We start from the raw sequence: 23,676 nt of genomic DNA on the forward strand, positions 1-23,676 counted from the left end.
TGAAAAGATACATGGAAATAGAGCGTGCCACCAAAGTTAGATGGAAAAATAGTAAGTAGGGTAAGTGAGTAGAAACACGTCCGCCCGACAACTTTCTAGCCGGCAAACATTGCAAAACTTTTCACATCATAACTCATCTAAAAAATCGGCAACAATCCCTTGCTTAGCAAGTGCACTTTTTTTCGCACCCTCCTGCTAATCAAAATTCTGGGGGAGGGGGGGGGGTATATGTAAAGCTTCATTGGTAAGGATATGTTCAGTAAAGGTTTGAATCTCAGAATTTTGATAGCAAATTGCTATAAGCGTTTAAAAGATTTTTCAAAATAATTCCAAATGGTCTATTCATTTTAGATTGTGAAAAAAGGTAATCTACCAAAAATATCTTTTCCAAAAATACAAAGTTTCTTATATTTTTCTCTTTCTCTATACTTAACCTCTTATGAATGTTCATTATTGAGCTTCCCTTTTATTAGCTAAAATGCCCTTTCAACCCCTTACTTTACCACAAATTGTGTTTTGGAAGTTAGAAAATTGATTTGGAATTTTTTTTCCTTCATATTACTGCTGTTTGTATGTTTGAGATAGATTTTGTTTCTTCAGAATGCTAAATCAACTTGTTTTCTGTTTCCTTGTTTTCTAATTATTGATTCAATCAACAGTCGATAATGTGAACGAAATTGAAAAAAAGTTTTCTGTGTATTTGTCTTTTTGACTTTATTAAAACATTTAATCCTTGTTGTAGAGTTTATAAATATGAAATTCAGGGCTCGGCAGCCGCGCGTCTGATATCTGTAAGCCTTAGGAAATCAATCTTTTACAATTTGTAAATCAGCTGACCCAAGTTTTGCAATACATATTTTCAAAAAACGGCTACTGAGCCCTGATATTAATCTGATGAATTTGAGATAACGAAAACTATACAAAAGATTTGAAAAAGTTATTAAAAAGATTTAGATATAAGATATTTCAAACTAATATTCAACTACGAAGAGTATTTTAATTTTCTAAAATTAATTCAACTATTTATTTGTTAGCAACTAAAATATGAATTAGTAATTTTTTATTAAATATGTAATATGTAATATATAAACTCTAGTTTCTGTACATAATATGTTTAGTATGTAATACTGTAATGAATATAGCTAGCTAGACTGTTTTTATTAACGTAGCTGTAATATAGCTATTATATAATTTCAAATGTCTGTTCGCCCGTCTGTTTTTCTTTAAAAAACGATAAGAGAGGATTTTAAAAAGTTAATAAAGATATATGCGTGACTACGAATACTTTATTGTACAGTTTTCTACAGTATTCGTCCGTCCTTCTGTCCAATTTATCGGCTTCTATTACTGATAGAAAGAAATTTCTTTGGGGCGATTACTTATTCAACATAAGCATTTACCATATAACTAAGTCAGATCTTCAGTTTGACTTCTTGTTATATTTTTGTAATAAGTTTTTATCTATGAGTTTCACGATGTTGTCATCCTTGTTTTCTTCATTTATCATTATTTAGATTACATTTAGAACAAAAATACATTACCCCCCATGTATGTTTGTGTACCTAATTTACAAGTAAATACATTTATATAAGTCACATTATAAATGGAAAAACATACTTAAAAAATTAGCAAAATTGTCAGCGAAAAAAACATGTTTTTAAGTTAAAGCTTAGAACTAAAAAGACATATTATTAATTTTTTATGAAAATCAGTAGGTATTCATTTTTTTTTATTATAATAAAACTAATTTTATTATACACTTTTAGGTATGTTTCCAGAATAATAAAGTGGATAAAAAGAATAAAACATTCTCTAAAAATTATTTTCATTTGAAATGTGAAAAATTCTATGAAATTGAAATCATACTTCAAAGAGTATTGTTAGGAATGTAAGTGTGTCTCAAAAATTGCCCATTTATATAATGTCCAATAAAAAATAAATACATTTTTTCAAGACAAATAATATAAAGTAACTTTAAAGCATCTAGTCGAAGTTAGGTTTATTTGATATTAAGAAGCCACCGCAGTGTTAGGGCCCTCTGTAGGGGTTAGACATAATAAAAAACACTCCCTTCTCTTTTCCAATTTATTTTACAAATAAGAAAGTGTAGGTTTCCTGTGCTCATTAGTCACTTTGATGAAAAGTACTTTTCTAATGCCAACCTTTATATAACTAGAATTTTTTTACCTTTTAAATCTAAAGACATTGGTTATCATATATATATATATACAGGGTGCGGCACATAAATCCGGACTTTTTCTAATTTGTAAACAAATGAACATAAAATCGTCAATTTTAAAGATTTTATCGAATTTAAAAAAATTAGAGGCAAAATAGGTATATGACTATTAGATTATTCAATAAAACCGCCGCTAGCCTCAATTACCGCCCCTACCCGCCCCTTGAACCGCCCACAGGCCCTGGTCACCATGTCCCAAGTACAAGCTGGCGAAGTTCTACTTGATAGTGGCAATGGGGGAGGTCTTTATGGTATAGGCACGTCTATTGGTGCATGCTTCAAAGTAGCTGTGGGTCAAATAGTCTAATGGATTAAGATCTGGGCTGCTAGGAGGCAACATTTCCTTAGGGACGTGAGTAACCGCAGGATCTAAATTCCCATCTTTCAAGCTACCCTTCGACACGGCGGCTCTCATCTGGGCCACAGTTGAGCTAGAACAACGTTTTATACCTTTTTGGAAATGGCATGAAGATTAAGCTAGGGTTGTCAGCGCAACCCATAGTCTAAAATGAGATTCAAGGTTTCATATGGGCCCCTGTAGACGAGAATCGTGAAATTTTTAAGATTTTTGGCGTTTTTAACATCTTACAATCTGCCACGTGTCAATTTGCTGGAGTACTACGGCCAAGTCAACTTGAAAAAAGAACTCTAGCAATTTCTAGTACCTAACTTATGTATCTTACAGTACCTTCAGCAAGTTTCATGATCAACCTGCGCACTTCGAATTTGCCTAGTTGAACATATGAGCTGCCAGCTCGTAGTACACGTCCTACATCGTCCAAGATTTTTATGGGTAAAAAGGTCATTACCTAAGCTTTTCATAGTGGGGTCAAACGCCCTGATCGGTCAAGTAGTCTTGGCGCTATGGCCGTTTAAAATAAGTCCGGATTTATGTGCCGCACCCTGTATATATATTCAAAATAAAAATATCTAAAAATAAAGAATGGTTAACATAAAATGTAAAATTACCGCAGACTATTTAGCCACCCATTTACTTTAGAGTTTATTTGCAATCATAGGTCTGGTATTATCTGTGTGTGGGTGTGTGTGAGTTTGTATTGGTCTCAAGGGTGTAACAAGATTTACAAATATAACCATGAGATTTGCCCGTTTACAATAATATTATCCTTAACAGCTTTGCTACTGCAAGAATTAGTAGTTATAATTGCAAACAATAAAAATCATTTTATCAATATGAAAATAATGAATAATTTTTTATGTCAGGAAGACATATAACTATTTAAATAATCCAATTAGATCAAAATTTATTGCACTAAATCTCATTTTTCAAAAAAAAAATAACATATGGAAAAAATTTGATTTTCTAAAAAAAAGTTATTATATTTTCTAAATGGAAATTTCCCTTGTATTGAAATTGGAGCACAATAAAATTTGGTTTGTATGTGTGTATCTTTTTTCTTTTATCTGCAAAGAGTTTATATCCTTCTTGGCTAAAGCCTAAATCCAAAATTATAATAAACAAAACCTTTACTAAAAAATGTTTTATTTTTTAAATATCAGGATGAAAAGTTATTGAGCTATTAAAGAGTTTTGGCTGAAAACAAATTTATTTACATTAACAAAAATGCATTTAATGTTTTAATATAAAAATGTCAATTGCAATAAATGTAAAAATAATAGAAATAAGATGTTTTTCTATTTTGTTTTCTGATTATTGAATGATAATTGGATTTTTTACCATGTTGATCTGTTGGTTTGTTTATTTTAGTAATGTACTTCTACAATTTATTTAAATTGCAGCATTCCTTGCTATGAGACTGAAATCATTATGCCATTTTAGAATTGTATTATTTGTTGGAAATCTTCATGATTGTTAAATAAAATGTAGAAATATACATTTTAGGAATTTTTTTTATAATGCCTCCAATTGGTCATTATAGTTTTTATAGTTGACATTGAATTACAAGGTCAAAAAATACCTCTTTGTCTGGTAGGGTATACCTGCAATATTTTATCATGCATTTGAATTCTAAAATAGGTCTAGTATTTTTTCATTTTTATACATAATTTAAACTATCTTATTAAATCTTTATATAAATGCTTTGAACTAAATTTAAAGAACAAAGACTCTGTTTTTCCTTTTTCTTTCCTTGAAAGGATATTTTTTTCTTCATTTTTCTTATTCTTTTGTATGTTAACCTCTATCTTTCCCATTTATCTCTGGTAGAATGCTTTGAATTGGGGCATCTTCACTAAGGAATTAAAGTTTTGAGTTTTAAGGATAATTCTGCAAATCAAATTGGGAGAGGAATAAAATTATTATGGTGGGAAGTATAAAGTGCTTAGATATATGATTTGTTAATATACAGGCCCATGGGACTAACTGCTACAAAATTTTCTAGAGTTTTAAAAAATTCTAAAGCTGGCAATATCCCCAAAATTATGGCAATTTCACCTATGAGCTCAGCAACCTTTATCCCTTAATATTCATGCATATAATAAATACTCTGTATATCTATATTGTATGCATTGTACGCCTGTATCTGTAGAATATGGAATTGTGCCAGTAACAGAAAAAGAATATCAACTCTACTCTTTTTATTCAACTTCTGTTATGCCAAATTAGTTTTAGTATGAGAATTTTCAACTTTTAATCGATTCACACTTTTAAGAAACATTTGTCTTTTGACTGTCTGTTTGGGTAAAGACAACAGTATTTTTTTAATTCCTGCAACCTTAACGATTTAAAACACCTTTGGAAAATTGGCTTTTAGATCCCTAAGAATTTCAATTAAAGCCCAATCAAACTCACTCGAACAATTTAGTGTGCACTTAAACCTAAAGTGATTCTTATGGCTAACAATCATAATTCTATTAATGCAATTTACTTTAGCCATTTTTAAGTATGCTAAATAAAGCTTTTCCAAAATTAGAGTCTAACCTTTGTTGGCCATTTTCAAATTAGTCGAATTTGTAGAGAGCCAATTTCACCGTGTCTAAAATTTGAGACTGTCCTGTAAAAGTTTGTATTTATTTGTTTTGCGTAGTTTTACCTCAACCCAACTCTGAAGTAACCTTGCTAACTCTCAACCCAGCAGAGCACCCGATATTTGTTTTTAAAACTAAACTTTTTACTATCTTCATACACAAAATTTGTACTCAAGATACAGAAATCGAACAATTTTAGTTTCATACTAGTTATGATATTTCTATTTAGATCTAATTGAGAGTAATGAATAAAGCCTCTATACAGTCTGCACTTCAGTCTCTACGCACGCTGCAAGAAAATGCAATTGCACAGCATACATTAGTTGTATGAAAATATTTTTTATTGCAAATTGATAACTTTTTATTGTTTTCGGAAAGTTTTTTTTTTCTTTTTTTCCTCTTATAACTTTGGAAGTTAGAGTAGGAAAAGTAATTTAAGAATTAGAGGAACATGAACTGATGATATATTAAAGTAAAAAAATATTTGATCTCCATCTTATCTGCGCGTCAAAATGATATTAAAAATGTATGCTTATAATTCCATCTTGAAAAGATTTTATTCTAAAGCTATATTAAATATGTATTTTCTACATGAAGCAGCCCTCCATAATTTCTGATTTACTTTTAAACTCTGTATGGACCTTTTGACCAGCCCAACATAAATCTAGTTTGCCTAAGTTTAAAGTAAAAACCTTAGCATCAAGGTTGCCAGAGTACTTATCAGTATTAAAGTTATCTTGAATGGTTAACGTCGACTGAATGTCATTAATTTTAAATAATGTAATAATAATAAATGTAACAACAGAACAATCTTAAAGGTTTAAATAAGAACTTTTGTGTGGCCAAAATTATTTGAATTGGCAACCTAGATTCTAACTTTTCTCTTTTATTTAGTGATCTTTTTCTTTTGATAGAAATAAAAACAAATCCATTCTTTTACACACAACATAGAAGAAAGAAAGATTTATTTATAAATGAGATATATCATTTGAAGACAACTACAGGGCACTGCATATAAATAGTCCTATTAGCCTAGATGACAATTTTAGATTATGCTATAAGTAACAGCAGTATTCCATATAATTTTATCTTACAAAATTCTCTATGAAATAAATAACAATACAAACATAAAATTTATGTAAATCCAGTGAAATAAAAAATTTCAATGGGCGATTTATCTACTAAATAGTTGTAAACCTTTTCTGGACCTATACAAAGCTTTACTGTAAAGGAGAACCGTATCGGTCGTGCGGTTAGTTAGATTTTAAGGTACAGATACAAGATACATAGACATTATTACTATTACTTTTGTACAGGGATTGTTAAAGCCGTTTCCAAAAAATAAAATAAGAAAATTTACATGCCACACCCAGTACAACATACATTACTAATCTGCGAGGGGATAGGAGTCATTCATATTAATTAATAGTCCTACTTAATTATCATCATTACAGTTCTCATATATCTTACCTTTGCACCCTGTTGAGGCTAGTGGCGATGCGCTGACTAACAATTTTTTGTGGTTGATAAATGTATAAATATAGATGTAGAACCAGACAACTAACTGGATCTCCCTGTTGGAGACCTTTCTCGTCTGGTAGCAATTTGATTTCTGCTCTTTTGTAGCGAATTGACTGTGATAATATTACCGATGCTATTGGTTGATTTTTTAAGACCCAATTTAAAGACGGCACAGGGTCCTCAGGGTGGGGACTTCCTTCCCCCTCGATTGTTTTTCTCTAATTATATGACATTTTTAAACAATTGATATAAAAGATTTACATTGCATTTGCAAGTAATCTGAAGTGTATTACAGTTACATCAATTTACAACCATTTCTTTCATCACAGAAGAACTTTTAATACAAAAGACTACTATGCGTTGTATTCATTGAAAATAACTATGTTGATATAATAACAGCCTTAACTCGCGACCGTGGCTCAACACGTAGCGCATCCGCTCGTCGTCGGGAAGGTGATAGGTTCGAATCTCGGGCCGACACCGCGTCATAACTAAAGACGTTAAAAATGGTTCCTACTGCTGCTATGTCAGATGCGCGACATAAATAGTTAGAGTAGGGGGAATGCCTTGGCCCAAAACAGGCGCAACTCGTTACCATGCACAGTTGGGACTTCTCAGACAAAGGTCGTGCATCACAGAGAGTTGGTTGTCTGTTGGATGTTACTTAACCTAATATCCTTGGGTGTTTGGACAGAGAAGGGTGCGTAACAGTCATCCTTAGTTCTCCTGGATTGCTGGACCAGGACCTAGACAGTACACCAAGTTGAAAAGGTCCTGGACTGTAATCCCGCCCGTACGAGGTAATCTTGGTAATAACAGCCTTTAAGCTTTACAGGGTCTTTACCTTGTAATCATTAATATTAGTTAAGAAGAAGAATATTAACACAATTAATAAAGTTTTAGCAAAGTATATACATACCTATACCTAAATAATCAGTAAGATAGATAAAAAAAAAATGACGAAATCCATAGGTAATATAGGTTATAACACTATATAGGAACATAGACATTAACAATTAATGAGAAGTAGCATCTTCTTAAAATTAATATATATATAATGAACATTGACTACGTACTACTGACATAATAGTTTTTGTTTTTGCTCTTATAATATCGTATCCAATCGTACAAAGCATCACCAATTTTAAAAAATCATATGAATCGAATAAGAATTCTTTAATTTCAGAATTTGTTGTCAGAATAGCTACCAAGAGATATTTCATAGGCTCAAATTAATAGATTAATATATAAAATATTAGTGCCTAAATTTGGTCATTTAAAAACATGCTAAACTAAATGTTAAACTAAGCGTTTGTCCATCAGGCCTTAAACAAGATTTAAACTTAATCAAAATGTCTCTAGGGTTGCCATATGTCTAAACATTTAAACATCGGATTTGGCCTGTTTTTTGAAATAGTAAAATAATGTTGATGTATACGGCATATCGTTAATAAGGTAAATGCGTACTTTTATTTAATGCTTTCATCCTTTTTTTATTTTATTTTTTTTATTTTTTTTTATTCAAATAATGATCTATTTCTTAAAATTTTAATTAATATAAGATTCTTCATGTTAGTGACAGTATCTTTAAAATCATTTTGGATAACTGTTAAAAATGGATGAATATCTGAAAATGGTTCTGACATCACTGATTTGTTGATTAATGATAGGCATACTTATTAAGCATTCAGATACATAAATACCCAGCTTATGCTTATCTATTTGTTGGATCTAAGTTTGTCTGTTTGTTGCAATCACTGAATCACTGACTGACCGATGTTCAATTGTGTCAGGGATTTAGGTATTGTCAAGTTGCGAAAAAAAAGTATAAAAAGTTGATTTTAATAACAGGATTAGCTTCGCTCCAAGACGGCCCTAATTTATTTATTTTAGAAGAATAGTATGAGGAAGGTATTTATTTTCTTAATGGGTTGTAACCCCCCCCCCCCCTCCCTCCCCTATTCATTCTAACTTTATAGTCTAAAACCTGCACTTGACCAAAACTAAAATTCCAGAAAACTATTATGAGTATCTTTTACTAGCTAATTTGTCTGATATTTGAGTCGACGATATTCATCTGTATTAGAAAAAAAACAATACATCGCTTGGTAATTTTTCTATTTTGAAAGATATTTCATAAGCAGTTTTATTGAGTTTAGAAATCTTATATTTTACATTTTAATGATTTATAAAGTCAAGAAATATTTGTGTTTTTTTAATTTCCTTTATCTCTGATTATTATTGACTTAGCTCATAGCAGTGCATACCACAAATAATTTAAATTAACTGTCCATCCACAGATAATCAGTATTATGGGTGTTATAAGTACATATGTATTTATGTATAGTCAGCGGATTTGAACTCCTTATAATACACAGTAAGCATTATTACTGTACTTTATAGATACTCTTAAATTAAATTGTTTTAACAACCAAAAGAATTAAGTTTTTAATCCTATTACAAATAATTTTAAAAGGTTTAGTTATGTCCCAAAACAAGGGAAGAAAATATCAAAAAAGAAGCAACTCACAAAGCAAATTTAGGTATCTAACAAATTTCTATAAAAACTGTAATGATAATTATTCAAAAGAACCTTTTAATAATCTTATATTTTTTACATTTTAATATTATTTAATCCTCCAAAAATAAATTATTTTGGGTGTAATTTTATTATTGCAAATATCAAGTAAATTATTCTTAATAATTGCTTCGTCCCAAGACTTTAGGGGATGGGCGAGTGAGGTCAGATAAACAGCATAAAAGCAACCAATGACATAAATTAATGCTTCTTAGAAAGCACCGGTATTTTCCAAAATCTTCAGCTTCATTCAGACGAAAAAAATAAACGCCACTAAAAATGATTTGTATTTTTATGATTTGTTACATGAAATAAAGTACACTAGTGTCCCATTAATATTGCATTTACTTAATTTGGGTATATATATGTATAAATACTACATAATATATATAATGGCAACACATACATATAAATATATATTATATATTTACTTATAGCCCCAGGCAGCATATATTAGAATACATATTAGCCCTGTGCATTTTTTTTTATTTTCTTATTTTATACAGTATATTATAACTATTTATACTTTAGGGGTCCTTAGAAATGTATGCCCTATGATTTTAGCCTTCTGTTAGCAAATATATGTGTACACGCGATAGGTAGTCTTTGGTAATGATAATAAAATTGCCACGCTTTCTAATTTGAACCCAACTGTTACAGGAATCATTGTTATAATTTTGAAATGGGTAGAACGATACCAACATGCTTAAATTAAGGAAAATACGGACGGACGGACGAAAAATAGAAAAGCTTTGCTTGTAAAAATTAAAATTATGAACGGGTCTAATCAATGAAGAGGGATAGAGAGAGAAGCCAATACTAAGTTGATTTGGCAATATTATACAACAATTATGCCCAATAAACTGCATCTAGATAACATTAATTAGAAATTTAAATAATTATATTCATAATTGACATTTAAACTTATTCAAAAACCTGATTTTTAAAGAATCTTTGTACTATTATATATGTTTTAAGTGCACTATTAGTGCTTTCAAAAATTTTGCTAACTTACTAATTCGAAATTTTATTTATCTATTTATCTGATTTAAGTAAAATCCTAATCCTAAATATCTGACTCCAATTTTCCCTATTTGGAGTTTTGTTTATTATAATTGGGATAAAAATTAATTTATCATCTATTGTTGAATCCCTATATAAGTAGAAACTAAGTATAAAATGGTTTAATCCTTATTATTTCAATGTTAAAAGTGTTGACTTAAGGTTTAAAGAGTGTTTAATTCAACCCTAAGGGAACATTTACACACACACCCACACACACACACACACAAGAACAGAGAAATTGGGCGATTTATACTTTCTCTCTTGGGAGAAAGATATGGGTTGGGTGGTTGGAGGGTTGTCTTGGCTTGGGAGTGGGCCACCAGTAGGGTGGCTTTAACTTTGCACTGAAAGTTGCAACTATCCGAAGGGTGGTTTTAGAGAGAGTTAGAGAGAGGGGGGGGGGAATAAAAGATGGGTTTTGGTGAATACAAGTTGCCAAATATATTTTTTGTCTTCTCCTTCAAAAATATATTATACAAGATAAATTATAGTAAACTACTAGTGATTTTATTACATGCAAACTCAAGAATTGCTACTCAAGTTATACTAAAAGGAAATCATACTGTGGGAATCCGTACTACGTAGATACTGTATTATTAATTCTTTGTAATATAACTTAATTTTTAGGTATGTATTGTAACAATAATATCTCTGAAACGGACAACCTAAACAAAAGTTATTGTAGAAGCAACGGGCCTAGAGACAGTACAAAGAGTTGGATATCATTGGAAACTACCAAAAAAATATTTTAAGACAGAATGCCAGAAAAATAATAATTATTGAAACTAAACAGTGAAAAGTAACAATTTTAAAAGTGTTACATTCTCACTAATAGTGTCATTTAGTGGGCTAAAATAGATTTTTAATAAAAGATAACGTAGACATAATTAAGCTATAATTTGCAATCGAATCTCAAGTGTAGCAGATCTCTAGATGGATTATTGTTTATTTGTATGGATATTAACCCAATAACATACAACCAAAAGTTTTGTTGAAAAGTGTCAACACCTAAGAGGGCTGTCCAGGGGTTGGTTCGTAACCTGGGTGCTCTGGGTGCAAACCAACCAAGGATATACCCACATACATACATGGGCACAAAGGAAGGGAGTTTATTGGGCAGGATGGGTGCTAGAGAAAGAATAGTGAGAGATAGAGAGGGTGAGGGAGAGAGATAGATGGTGAGGGAGAGAGAGGGAGAGAGGGTTGTGTATTGATTATGTAATACTGCATGCTTCTCACTAACATTGGGACACATTCAAACACACACACACTCACACACACACATATATACTACAATAAATTACTTTTATCAACAGCCTTACACTTACACACACACACACACATACACACACACACAAACCTCTGAGAGTCACATATGAATATATTAGTATAAATAACCATTAAACACACTCTCCCTTCTTTCTCACTCTAAAAACTGTCAAAAGCGCAGCTACCCTATATGACTAACTAGTCTGTATATAGTACGTCCGTTAATGAGTATATTCGTCTGTCATCTATACTTTTGTTAAAATAATTTGTGAGAATCTTGATTTATGCAGATAGATGTCTGAAATTTCTTATGAAGATTCCTATGACCATAGAGTATCTAGTCATTCTTGAAATTTCTTGGCTGTGATTTGAGATAAAAAGGCTTAAATTTCAGATTCCCATGTTCAAGAGAAAACAGACTTTGGCCGTCAGTCTTCTTTTTATTTTAGTAAATTATTTCATATTGATTAGCTTCGCTTCTTTTGTACATAATTGTGCTTGTACGTTAATAAATTCTCCTTGGGACCGTGACTGCACATGTATGCATATATAATGCTTGCACATAGTGCACATAAAGAAAGCACACCAACCATCCTTCAATATCACATCCCTTGACACATCTCATTGCACACATTAAAAACATTATACGTATTCCATTATATAAGTTTTTCCATTAAGATCGCGCTTTCCAATGATTAGATTGTTATATTACATGATGGAACCTTCACACATGTTCCCTTGCTGGTTTTAGACTATTTTGATTGTATATTAGATCCAAAAATGGATTTAGGTTATTTTTTCCCCATAGATGTTATAGACGCTAGTGCATTATATAATCACTGACATAAAAATACTTTTTTGATGAAAAAAAAGAATGTTTAATTGCAAATATTGTGAATAAATGATTGATAGTAATATTTTACTAAACCAAATAACGTAATGTATCATGACTGACCGACATGCTGTAATTATTAAATAGCTGCGCTTTAAAAAAGTATTCAGCCCCAACACAAAAAGTTTTTTTCCAATTGATATTGAGAAATGAGTAAGAAATAGGGTAATGAAAGAAAAAAAGTATAGTACACTTTTTTCTTTTTTTCTTTTATTACTTGCCAATAACCATTGGTATTGTGTACATCAACATTTTCACATATATATTACATGGTGCATCTGAGTTTGGCCACGTTACAATTATTAAACCTTTAGAAGAAAAAATATCCTAAAACCAACTCAGGACCTAGAAATATCAAAATATAATTTCTTATATAGATATTTGTATATGTTTTATATTATTATGTGTTTGCTTCATTTTGGATTTTGATAGTTTTACCATATTTTCAAATTGAGGTCAGGTTTTTTCTTTATATTGGCCAAAACCCCTAGACACCTTAATAGAAATATTTCTTGTATGAATTTAGGAAAAGGTATAGATATTTGCTAGCGCTTGTTGGATTGTGCTAGATATTCCATTTTTTTCAATTTAAAGCCAGGTTTTGTAAATTTGCAGTGGCCAAAATCCCAGGCACCCCATTACACATATACATACATCTGGGATAAATGTAGGGAAAGGTTTGTATTGATGTGTGTTTGCTCTTATTGGATTCTGATAGTTACTACAATAGAATACAATTCAACAACAAATTAATTTAATTTATTCCCATTTTTTTAAAGTACAAACATAGTACCAAAAAACTTAATAAAAAACAGACGAATAGAGTAAAATCAATTTTGACATACAAATAGACAGCTATTGACTACTAATCTTTTTAAGTGAAAAGGGCCTATTACTTCCTTTTAAGATAGTAAAACTTGCCACAAAATATATAAACAAAATTATTTTCTTAAAAGCTTTTAGTGGTTAATGTTATATATTTTTGTAGACAGTCATTTTTTTATTATGACTGTTTTCTTGGGTATTGACATGAAATGCTTTTATTCTTGCAGTTGCTGTGCTACTAAGAAACAGCTTTATCCTTCTTTTATTTTGGAGAATGTAAAGATATTTATTATAAATGTAAGTCATAGCATTTACTGCAAAAAAGAGCATCATGTTCACAGGGGGAAGGGATATTGAATATAAAGGAAAACCCTATCAGTGTATCTGTGAGCCAAATATTTTATTTTGACTAGCACAAAATTTATGTAAAATAATTTTTTCTTGGTTGACTTATCCCCATTGACACTCAGAAAGAAATATGATTTATTGATATTTTTATATATTTAATTTTCTACATTTTTCCTACATATGTGTATATGTCTATTGGTTTTCAAAGTGTATGGTTCAAAAAGTATTTTCTTTTAAAAAACTGGATTTTTGTTTTAAAACAAAATACTTAAATTCTTTGTTTTGAAATAAAGTAATTTTTCATTTAAATGAATCAAGAAAATTTTTTTAAGAGAGATTTAAAAGCCTTTATGGCCGATTTATTTTTGATATCCAGGCGACATAAAGACATAATATTTATTTAAATTCGGAGGAGGATTGATTTATCATTCGTTGACTTATTAGAGATTTTTTATTAAAAATAATGATTTAGAAAAGGAAACGAAGCAAGAAGTTAATAGCAAAGCACTCAATAGTATTAAAGCAAATGCAATATATAGTAAAGCTTATAAAACACCATCCATAGAATTAGAGAGAATAATCTACTATTTATAAGAAGCTAATAGCAAAGCACTCAATAGTATAAAAGCAAATATAACATATAGTAAAGCTTATGAAACACCATCCATAGAATTAGAGAGAATAATCTACTATCAATAAGAAGCTAATAGCAAAGCACTCAATAGTATTAAAGCAAATATAACATATAGTAAAGCTTATGAAACACATCCATAGAATTAGAGAGTATAATCTACTATTAATAAGAAGCAAATAGTAAAGCACTCAATAGTATTAAAGCAAATACAATATATAGTAAAGCTTATGAAACACATCCATAGAATTAGAGAGTATAATCTACTATTAATAAGAAGCAAATAGTAAAGCACTCAATAGTATTAAAGCAAATACAATATATAGTAAAGCTTATGAAACACATCCATAGAATTAGAGAGTATAATCTACTATTAATAAGAAGCAAATAGCAAAGCACTCAAAAGTATTAAAGCAAATACAATATATAGTAAAGCTTATGAAACACCATACATAGAATTAGAGAGAATAATCTACTATTAATAAGAAGCAAATAGTAAAGCACTCAATAGTATTAAAGCAAATACAATATATAGTAAAGCTTATGAAACACCATACATAGAATTAGAGAGAATAATCTACTATTAATAAGAAGCTAATAGCAAAGCACTCAATAGTATAAAAGCAAATACAATATATAGTAAAGCTCATGAAACACCATACATAGAATTAGAGAGAATAATCTACTATTAATAAGAAGTTAATAGCAAAGCACTCAAAAGTATTAAAGCAAATACAATATATAGTAAAGCTTATTAAACACATTCTATTTAATTAGAGACAATATTATACTAGTATTTGTAATCTTATAATCAATAAAGCAAATACTAAACAATATACAGTAAAACCCATGAGACACCTCCTATCTCATAATAAAAAGAATTTGATAGCAACACACTCGAAAGTGATACAGTGTAGCTTATGAAACCAACAATAAAAATAGAAAAAAATCTACTTACTATAAAAAAAAAGTAGTAAATCATTAAATTGTTTTTTAACCCGAAAAAGTTTTCTAAAATATATATTACTAATTTTAAAAATATAAAACAAAACTAATTCATTTAAGAGAGTTCTAAGAGTGCGATAAATAAGAAACGTAGGCAAAGGTTTCATAGACTTAACTAATAAAGAACTATAAAAGCTTAGAAAATGTGTATTTCTTATCCTAATACCAATCACATTATTGTAAAAGCTCTCTTTACTCTCTCTATTTATAGAGAAATATTGCTTCTATTAATTTTCTTACTTTCGCCTCAATTTTCTTAATAGAAGCGGAGCATTTGTACAAGTCTCATTTTATGGCATGTTTGTCTGTCTTATTGAATGTTATTAAGCTTAAAGATTTCTTAATTTAAGGTTTGCTACAGTTTAATTATCAAAACCAATATGGACTGATAAATCAGGGAACTATAAAGTAGCTTCGTTAATAGAAATCTATAAATTATTAAATTTTTTCTGATTTATATGATCAAAGGTGTGCCATTACTTTCGCATATCCTCATCATGGAAATTTTTCAATTTGAAAAAAAAAATAGAATTAGATTAGCGAGATTGCTATGGCGAGTATGAGAAAAGTACAAAAAGCAGTTGGTGGTTAAGATAATTAAGGATCTTAATGGTTAAGACAGTAGACAGTATATTTTTTTCTATCCCAATTACAATAAACAAAATTACTCCTTGGTTACTCCAGCTCTCAACGTTTTAAGCTAGAGAATGCTAGAGAATGATAGATTTTTGGTTACAGTATGATTTAAGCTCCAATGTTCACTCACTCCCTGCGATAATTTTAAAATGTGAAACTCTTGCAGTAGTGTTGACACACCAAGATCGAATCATTTATCTACAAATAGTTCTTGAACCCTTGGCGTAAGAAAAATGATTATCTAACACAAATTTATTAGAAAGAAATCTATAAAAAGAAAATCTACTTGAACACCAAGCAGAATTTCCATAGAATTTGATTTTATATTGAATTCATCTTTTGAATTTGAATGAAATTATTCGACTGTAAAATGACATTTAGTCAAAGGCAAAACAAACAAATAAAATTCTGAAAGCGTTGTCTTTTAAAATTTCATAGATATGTGTTTTTTAGTTAAACTATCTCATAAACAAATAGCCTAAAACCGGCAGCTAAATTATATTTATTCCTATTTCTAAAGTTACTGAAAGCCCGCAGGGAGTAAGGGAGGGGACAATGGGCAGTTAATTCAATTTTATAGTTGAGACCCTTTAAGGTTGAAAACCCAGATATTTCCAGATAAAACAAGTATTTGCAATATAGCAACCTTTAGTGGAAATTTTTGACTTTTTGTATTGTTTTTAATTCGAAATGCACCATCCTTAAACTGATGCTTTACTACAAGCCTTTGATTCTAGAGATCATAAAACCCAGGTTTACATTTCATTTCCATAATTGTTGTTATTTAAACTTCGGAAAATTAAGGAAACATATCATTTTACTTTTACAACTTCTTTTGCCCAAATTTTTTTATTGTATTTATTAAAAAGCTTAGACATGAAAAAGCCTTTAAATAATTTTATTACAAAACTTGCTAAAACAATTACCTTCCTACAGAACTTTTAACTCAAGTTATTTCATTTAACGAAATAAAAATGAGATACCTTGCGTCAAAATTTCATACTACATAAATAAAATAGTTGAGAACATAAGTACATCTTAATTTTAAAGATCTTAAGGTTTAAGTAACATATCTTAGGATAACTGGTAGCTGCGCTCCTAGCATCCAGGACAGAAAAATAAAATAACACCATCTTGAGATTTTAATGATAAACAAACCTTGAACAACTCAGGACTTCGTGAATTTTCCCTAAAATTTTGAAATTAATCGGATCATTAATTACATAAATATTAAGCTAAAGACAAAAAACTTTTGCCTTTACATTAAATCAATAAGAAATATCTAACATGTCTAAAGTAAGGAAAAGAGCTAACCGTTACGGACGTACAAATGTGCGGGACCTAATTATAGGAAGGCTTTGCTCATAATAACTAATAATCTTAATATAATTTCTTTCTACAACGTACTAATCGGAATGAATTAACATTAAACAAGAATTAGATATAAAAAATGTAATGATTCAATTTACAAAATAATTTTCAAAATCAAAATATTTTGTCTGCTTGTTATTGTTTATCTTTTTGTTGACGCGCTAGTTTGCCGCGAGATTATGCATGATTTTGCGTGACGTCATTCATAATTGGTCCCCAAGATTGGTTAGAAACTGCTAAATTCTTGCATGTTCCCTTTAAGCCAGTCCCCAAAGTCTGAGACTCCTAAAAATTGAATATTCGATCCATTGTCCCCTCCCTTACTCCCTGGAAAGCCCGACTGTACCTTTTGTAAACGTAGTTTTATTGTTTCTTCAAGTATTCCATGGGGAGAAATCTTTAATCCCCTTTATCCCGTCAAAATTTTCTGGGGAGGGAGATGGCATCTGAAGAAACATTCTAGCATGTTTCAAATACAAGATTAATAATCATATTTATTGATCAAATTGCTCAATGTTCAAATAAAATACAGATACAGCTGAATGGTTTTTATACATGACATTATAGTATGCTTTAATTTTATTAACTTAAGACTGTAGAAATAATATCATGTCGAAAAGTAATTATTACTTGAAATGTCATTAAAATGAAATGTCGACATAATAAGACAGTTTGGACGTTGTGATTTCCTATAATTTTTAGAATAACATTAATTCTTCAAATGATATTGCTCCTACAGTTCCTGAATATTTAGCATATTATTTGAGAATAGTTATTTCTCGTATCGTATTATAAACGGCTTTCCGCGGATATAGAATGTACAATTATAAGATTAAAACTAGTTTTTTTAGCCCCGAGGTGCCGGAGGCACCGGCTAAAAAAACTGGTTTTAATCTTATGATTGTACATTTCTATATTCGTAGAAAACTGGATATAATACGATGCTAGACATAGTTTTTTCGTATGGATGAGAACCGGTTCCTATCCACTGGATTCGAATACGAGAAAGGATTTCATGTCCCTTTGTTCATTTTCAACACATTTCTCCATTCTTCTTATTAGGAACAAGTTTCTGTAAATATTTAGCTCTTCATATTTACCTCAAATATATGATTATCCCTTTCCCTATACCTATAAATACATGTCTTGGGGTATTGGAAAAACTAATGCCTATATTTTTTGTCGGGTCCTGCTTAAGAAAATCCGCAAATATGCACTACTTTAGACAATATCCCTAAACAGTTCTAGTTTTTAAAATGATGATTAGGCTTCGTGTTCTACGTATAGCTGAGTATAATTCTATTTGGCAATATAGCATGCTAGATTTACTAATAAAAAAACTATAATGCATTTTTGACGGACAGAAAAGTTGTGGGCAATATAGATTTACCCCGAAACCATATCCCTTTCTCGTTTTTCATGAATTTACGGAATACTTTGTTTTCCTAAATTTAAATCTCTGTCTCAGGCTAAATTGAGGGTCTCTCAGGTATTTTTACACATTTTATGCTCTCTAGGTAGGAATTATTAAAAGTGGAGCTTTGCTACAAACACTTTTTCCATCATTTTAAGCTTGTTGGAAAACAAAAATGCTGTAGCAACTGTGCAATCAAAGCCTGAAATTTAAGGATTTTTAGCTATTTGATCCAAAATGTTAAACAATGATATTACCTATCCTATGAATTTTATTTTTTAGATGTTTGTTAATGCTACAATATTAGTATTATTCCATCTCAATATAAGAAATGTAAATTTGTCCATCTGTATAGGAAATTGTATAAGAAAACCTAATATTTTTTATGCAAATTGTAGTGCAATTGGAGAGTAAATGTAGAGCTATATATAGCCGGAGCTTGAGTTACTTTTTTTTCGCTTGAACTGAAGCAGTAGCCGGATTAAAAATCCTTATTATGCTGTTGTCGGATCAAAACCGTCCAAAAATACGGCGGCTCCACATCGCTGCGTGAATGTCTCGCCGCTTGTCTAATCAATAATTTTATCGTACTTTTTTTGACAATAAAAAAAAGTTGTAAAATCAAAAAAGCTGGCTCTCTTTTAGTTCATAAAAATTCTAGAAAAATCTTGATTTTTGGTATTTACTTTTTAAGCATCAAATTTTGTACATTTATTACAAGAATTTTTTTACCTATTGTTTAAAAGCTTATTGCTATTCAATGACAAGAATTGCTTCGCTGGGTCCTTCCTATCTATATTCCTAACTAACCAAGAAAATAATTTTAAGACAGACAAACATTTTATGGTTGAACATTACATCTAATTTAAAGTGACACATATCTTACAAACAATTTAAAAACAAGGAATGAAATAGTCAAAGTAACAAAATAAGTTGTTTTAATAATTTATTATTTTTTAGGATGTACGATGTTGATGGAAACGGAGTCATTGATCAGGATGAGATGACCAAAATTGTTCAGGTATACTTTATATTTCTACGAGTAATTGGTTGTGCTTTCAATATTAAAGATAATATCTTCACTTTATTATACCTTTGGATGATCACATCCATAAGTAGCGAAGCACATAAATGAATGTTTTTTACTTAATTATGCTCCATATTAATGGGAATGTTGAAAAGTAGTTTCAGCCTTCTATCTCTTATATTAGCCGAGAATATCACGTTTTCCCTTAAACGTTTCAGACAGACGGATATTTCAAATTATAGAGTAGCTTCGCTACTAAAAAAAAACAGCATTATTTAATTTTACATCTGTATTAAGTGTTGAGAGAGATATAATCTGGTAATTTGACTTTTGAATGGCATTTGACAATTCGTTCTTACCATTTCCATTAAAAATTGATAATTATGTAAAACTTAAACTAAATTCTATAAGCTTTCATTTATTTTTCTAAATCGAGCGATTTCATGGTTGTTTACCAATTATTCTCAATTTTAATGGACTCTAATGATGTTCAAGACCTCTTTTAAGGGAACTTCTCGCCCTATTTTAGAATATTTAGATTTTTAGATTTTATAGTTTAGTTTGCTTCTCTAAAAAAGGTGCAAGTTTTCACTAATCTTGTTTTTAAATATATTTCCAAAAAAAGCTTTATAGTCATTATTTTAATCTCGTAACCCTGCAGGGCACTGTATGTATTACCTAATTGTAGGCTATCTATGACATGCTTGGTGCTGGCGCAGTCAAGCCCACAGACACTGCTGAAGAGAGGGCCAAGAATATTTTCAACAGGTACATTTAATTGCACATTCTTTGACTTTAAGATTTTTTTTCTTTTAAATAGAGAAATCGTTGCTACTATATGATTCTTAAGTGATCTTTTGTTCGCCCCGAATGGTTAAAGGCTCGGGCTAAAAACTGGAATTAATTTTGTTTTAATGTTCGTGGAAAATTGTCTGCATATCTATACATGATTTTTCAAAATGGCTAAAGGTTGTAATCCAGCGAATATTAATCGGTTAGGAAACTTGTTTGTACTATTAACAAGGATGACAACATCCATAAAAGCGAAGCACTGAAACGGTAGGACAAACGGACACTTATATAATGTCAGAACTGAATAATCAGAATAAAAATATATAAGAGTCGAAGCAAAATTGTAAACAAATAAATTTGATGAAATACTGCTTGATACAGGATAATGTTTATGGACATACTTACATTTTTAGGACTTGATTATAGAGTTGCTTCGCTTTTAACATTATACTTTGTTGTCCCAGGAATCAATATACCAAAAATCAGATCAATCAGATGATTAGATCACATAAAAATTTGTTGTTAAAAAAAGAAAAAAAATCAACATGTTTAAAATGGACGTACGGACATTTTGGTAATGATTATAGAGTTGCTACGCCTTCTAAATCGTACCTAACTACTAAAGGAATCACCATGCAAAGTTTGAAATCGATAGGACAATTCTAAAATGCTTAAATTAACGAAAAAAGCTATCCGTTACGGACGGACGTATGGACGGACCGACCCTAATTATATAAAAGCTTCGCTTTTAAAAATATCATTTTTTGTTTTATGTAAATAAATAAACATTTTTATAAGGTTTTCCCCAAAATCCACAGTAAATTTTTTGTCTTGTTTTCATACAATGTGATATTTTGCAAAATAATTTTCTTTTCAATAATAGAACTCATTCATTGTTTTACATTTAATAGAAATTTCATTATCCAAAATTTTAAATAGGAGTTATGAAACAGCATATTTTGTTACGAAAATTTATGTAATGATAAATTTCTGCTGTCTACCCTAATACAGTCCATAACAATACAGTTACTTCTTTATTATCAAACCTTTGGAAAGGGGCGGTCGACCAAAGTGAGTTATAGAGTTGATGCTTATTGTTCAGAGGTGTATTCACAAATGATTTCAATAATATAAGCTGAGGGAATGTAGCTTTATCAGAAACGGACTTTGCAAAAAGCAGCTTTGCTACTAAAGAACATTGAATAATCCAAATATATTTTTTTTTTATTTTGTTCTATATATTTTGTAATATTTTAGCATGAAAAAAAAGTAACCTTTATTGGATTTCAATATTGACGCAATTCAATTGAAACTCTTTTCCAAAACATGGACAGACATTCTGCAATTTTAATCCATTTGATTCATGAATTGAATATTTTTTTGTGTATGTTCTACTTTCATTTTACTTCCCCACATTCTTACATACTAGCGGCCACGCCCCTAGAGCTCTAGGGGCACTTAAGGTAGGAGGGGGAAAAGTGGACCTCATCCCATTTTAAATTTGAGTATCAAAAGAGTAAACACAAATATTTTTTGGGGGGGAGGGGGTGAAGACATGCTCCTCAAAAATAGTTTAAAACCTTCCCAGGACCTATAAGAAGCTTCACTGTAAAGGGGAACAATATCGGTTCAGCGGTTAGCGAGATCCTTCGGGACAAACAAAAAACGCTTACTACTTTATATAATAGGATATTATCTTTCAGTATTTCGTAGCTTACATTGTCCGCTTTTAATACACTAGGAGAAAATTTACTTAACTGGTGTATAAGATACAATTCTAAATTTCCTTTTTATAAGCATAATTTGATGAAAAAAATATATGATTTAATTCGATTCTAATCACTGAAAATTTATCTCTTCATGTGCTATTCCCCCGTCACTGAATCCCCAGACTTAACAATACCTATTTTCTATCAAATCTACAATACTATGAATAATTAAAGAAATGATAAAATTAGAATTATAATTTTTGAATTTCACATAATATTGATATGATTATGCATAAAATGTTTTAAAATTTTAATTAATCATCAACACGTGTGTTTAGATTATCAAATTAAGCAATTAATTTTGCCAGACAAGTTTAATGTTTGTTTAACACTTTTAAAATTATTCTTGCGAATATGTTTTAATTTTACATAGAACAAGTTTTAAAATTAATCATGCGACTCGAATTAGGTTAAAACGGTTACCCTTTAGAATGTAGGTTAGATGGAAAATATTTTTTTTTAAATCGTAGAAAAAAAGTTACCATTTGGTTTTTTATTTTAATGATATCGTAATAAGGTTAATATTAAGTAGAGTAAGGAAATTTAATGTAAATTATAAGAGACATGGCAGGAAATTACTACTATAAGAATGTCATTACCCAAATTTTTCAAAAAGTAATTGCCTATATGTGTGTGTGTGTGTGTGTGTGTTTATAATGGATTTAATATTCCTTGGATCTTACACCATGTTTTCTAATGATGTGAAACTTGTAGAGTGGGCTAAAATAAGGATTCCTTCCTTCTACCCCCTTTACCATATCCCCTTTCCACTCTACTGGATGAACGAACTGACCAATAAACCAGTAACACGTTATCAAGCTAAATTCCCTTGTCATAATATCCACGTATATTCTACATACATTTTTATAAATAAGGGTGCGTGTGTGTGTTTGTATGTGTGTGTAGATTTACACTGTGTAATTGCATTGTCTTCAATTAAGCTTCCCCCTATCTTCTTATATTTATACTCTAACAAATAAAAATAACAACAGAAACAATGAATTAAAATCTAAAAAAATATTTAAAACAGAGAAGAAACACAAATCGTCATCTTATTACATAAAGTAGTAAGGTTTTTTGGGGTGCTGCCACTTTTACCACTAGCAAAAATACAGCCACTGTGTTTTTGACAAAAAGTGGGTGTGTTTTTGTCAATTTCGATTATAGCTGTGTTTTTGGCAATATTTTTTTTCACTGTCAAAATTACACCTTCACTGCTGTCATAAACACAGTTTTACTGTCATTTTCACACCCATGAAATTCAATGTGGCTGTTTTTTTTATTTATCATTTGTAGCTTAAGATTTCGAAAAAGCTACAAAATCGATTGAGTTCTCCATTTAATA

General features: G+C 30.1%; 1 protein-coding gene across 3 annotated transcripts in view; it reads left to right on the forward strand.

Moving 5' to 3' along the window:
- Positions 1–23,676, forward strand: part of LOC145314156 (neuronal calcium sensor 2) — an 80,595-nt gene that overhangs the window by 53,077 nt on the left and 3,842 nt on the right. For all 3 annotated transcript variants that reach the window (XM_080153962.1, XM_080153963.1, XM_080153964.1), the window contains exons 3-4: positions 19,704–19,764; positions 20,459–20,538. In XM_080153962.1, coding sequence (XP_080010088.1) covers positions 19,704–19,764; positions 20,459–20,538 — 141 coding nt within the window. The remainder of the gene's footprint in view (positions 1–19,703; positions 19,765–20,458; positions 20,539–23,676) is intronic.

The sequence above is a fragment of the Acartia tonsa genome, chromosome 3, assembly GCF_053477335.1.
Source record: "Acartia tonsa isolate MP-2025a chromosome 3, ASM5347733v1, whole genome shotgun sequence".
Lineage (NCBI taxonomy): Eukaryota > Metazoa > Arthropoda > Copepoda > Calanoida > Acartiidae > Acartia > Acartia tonsa.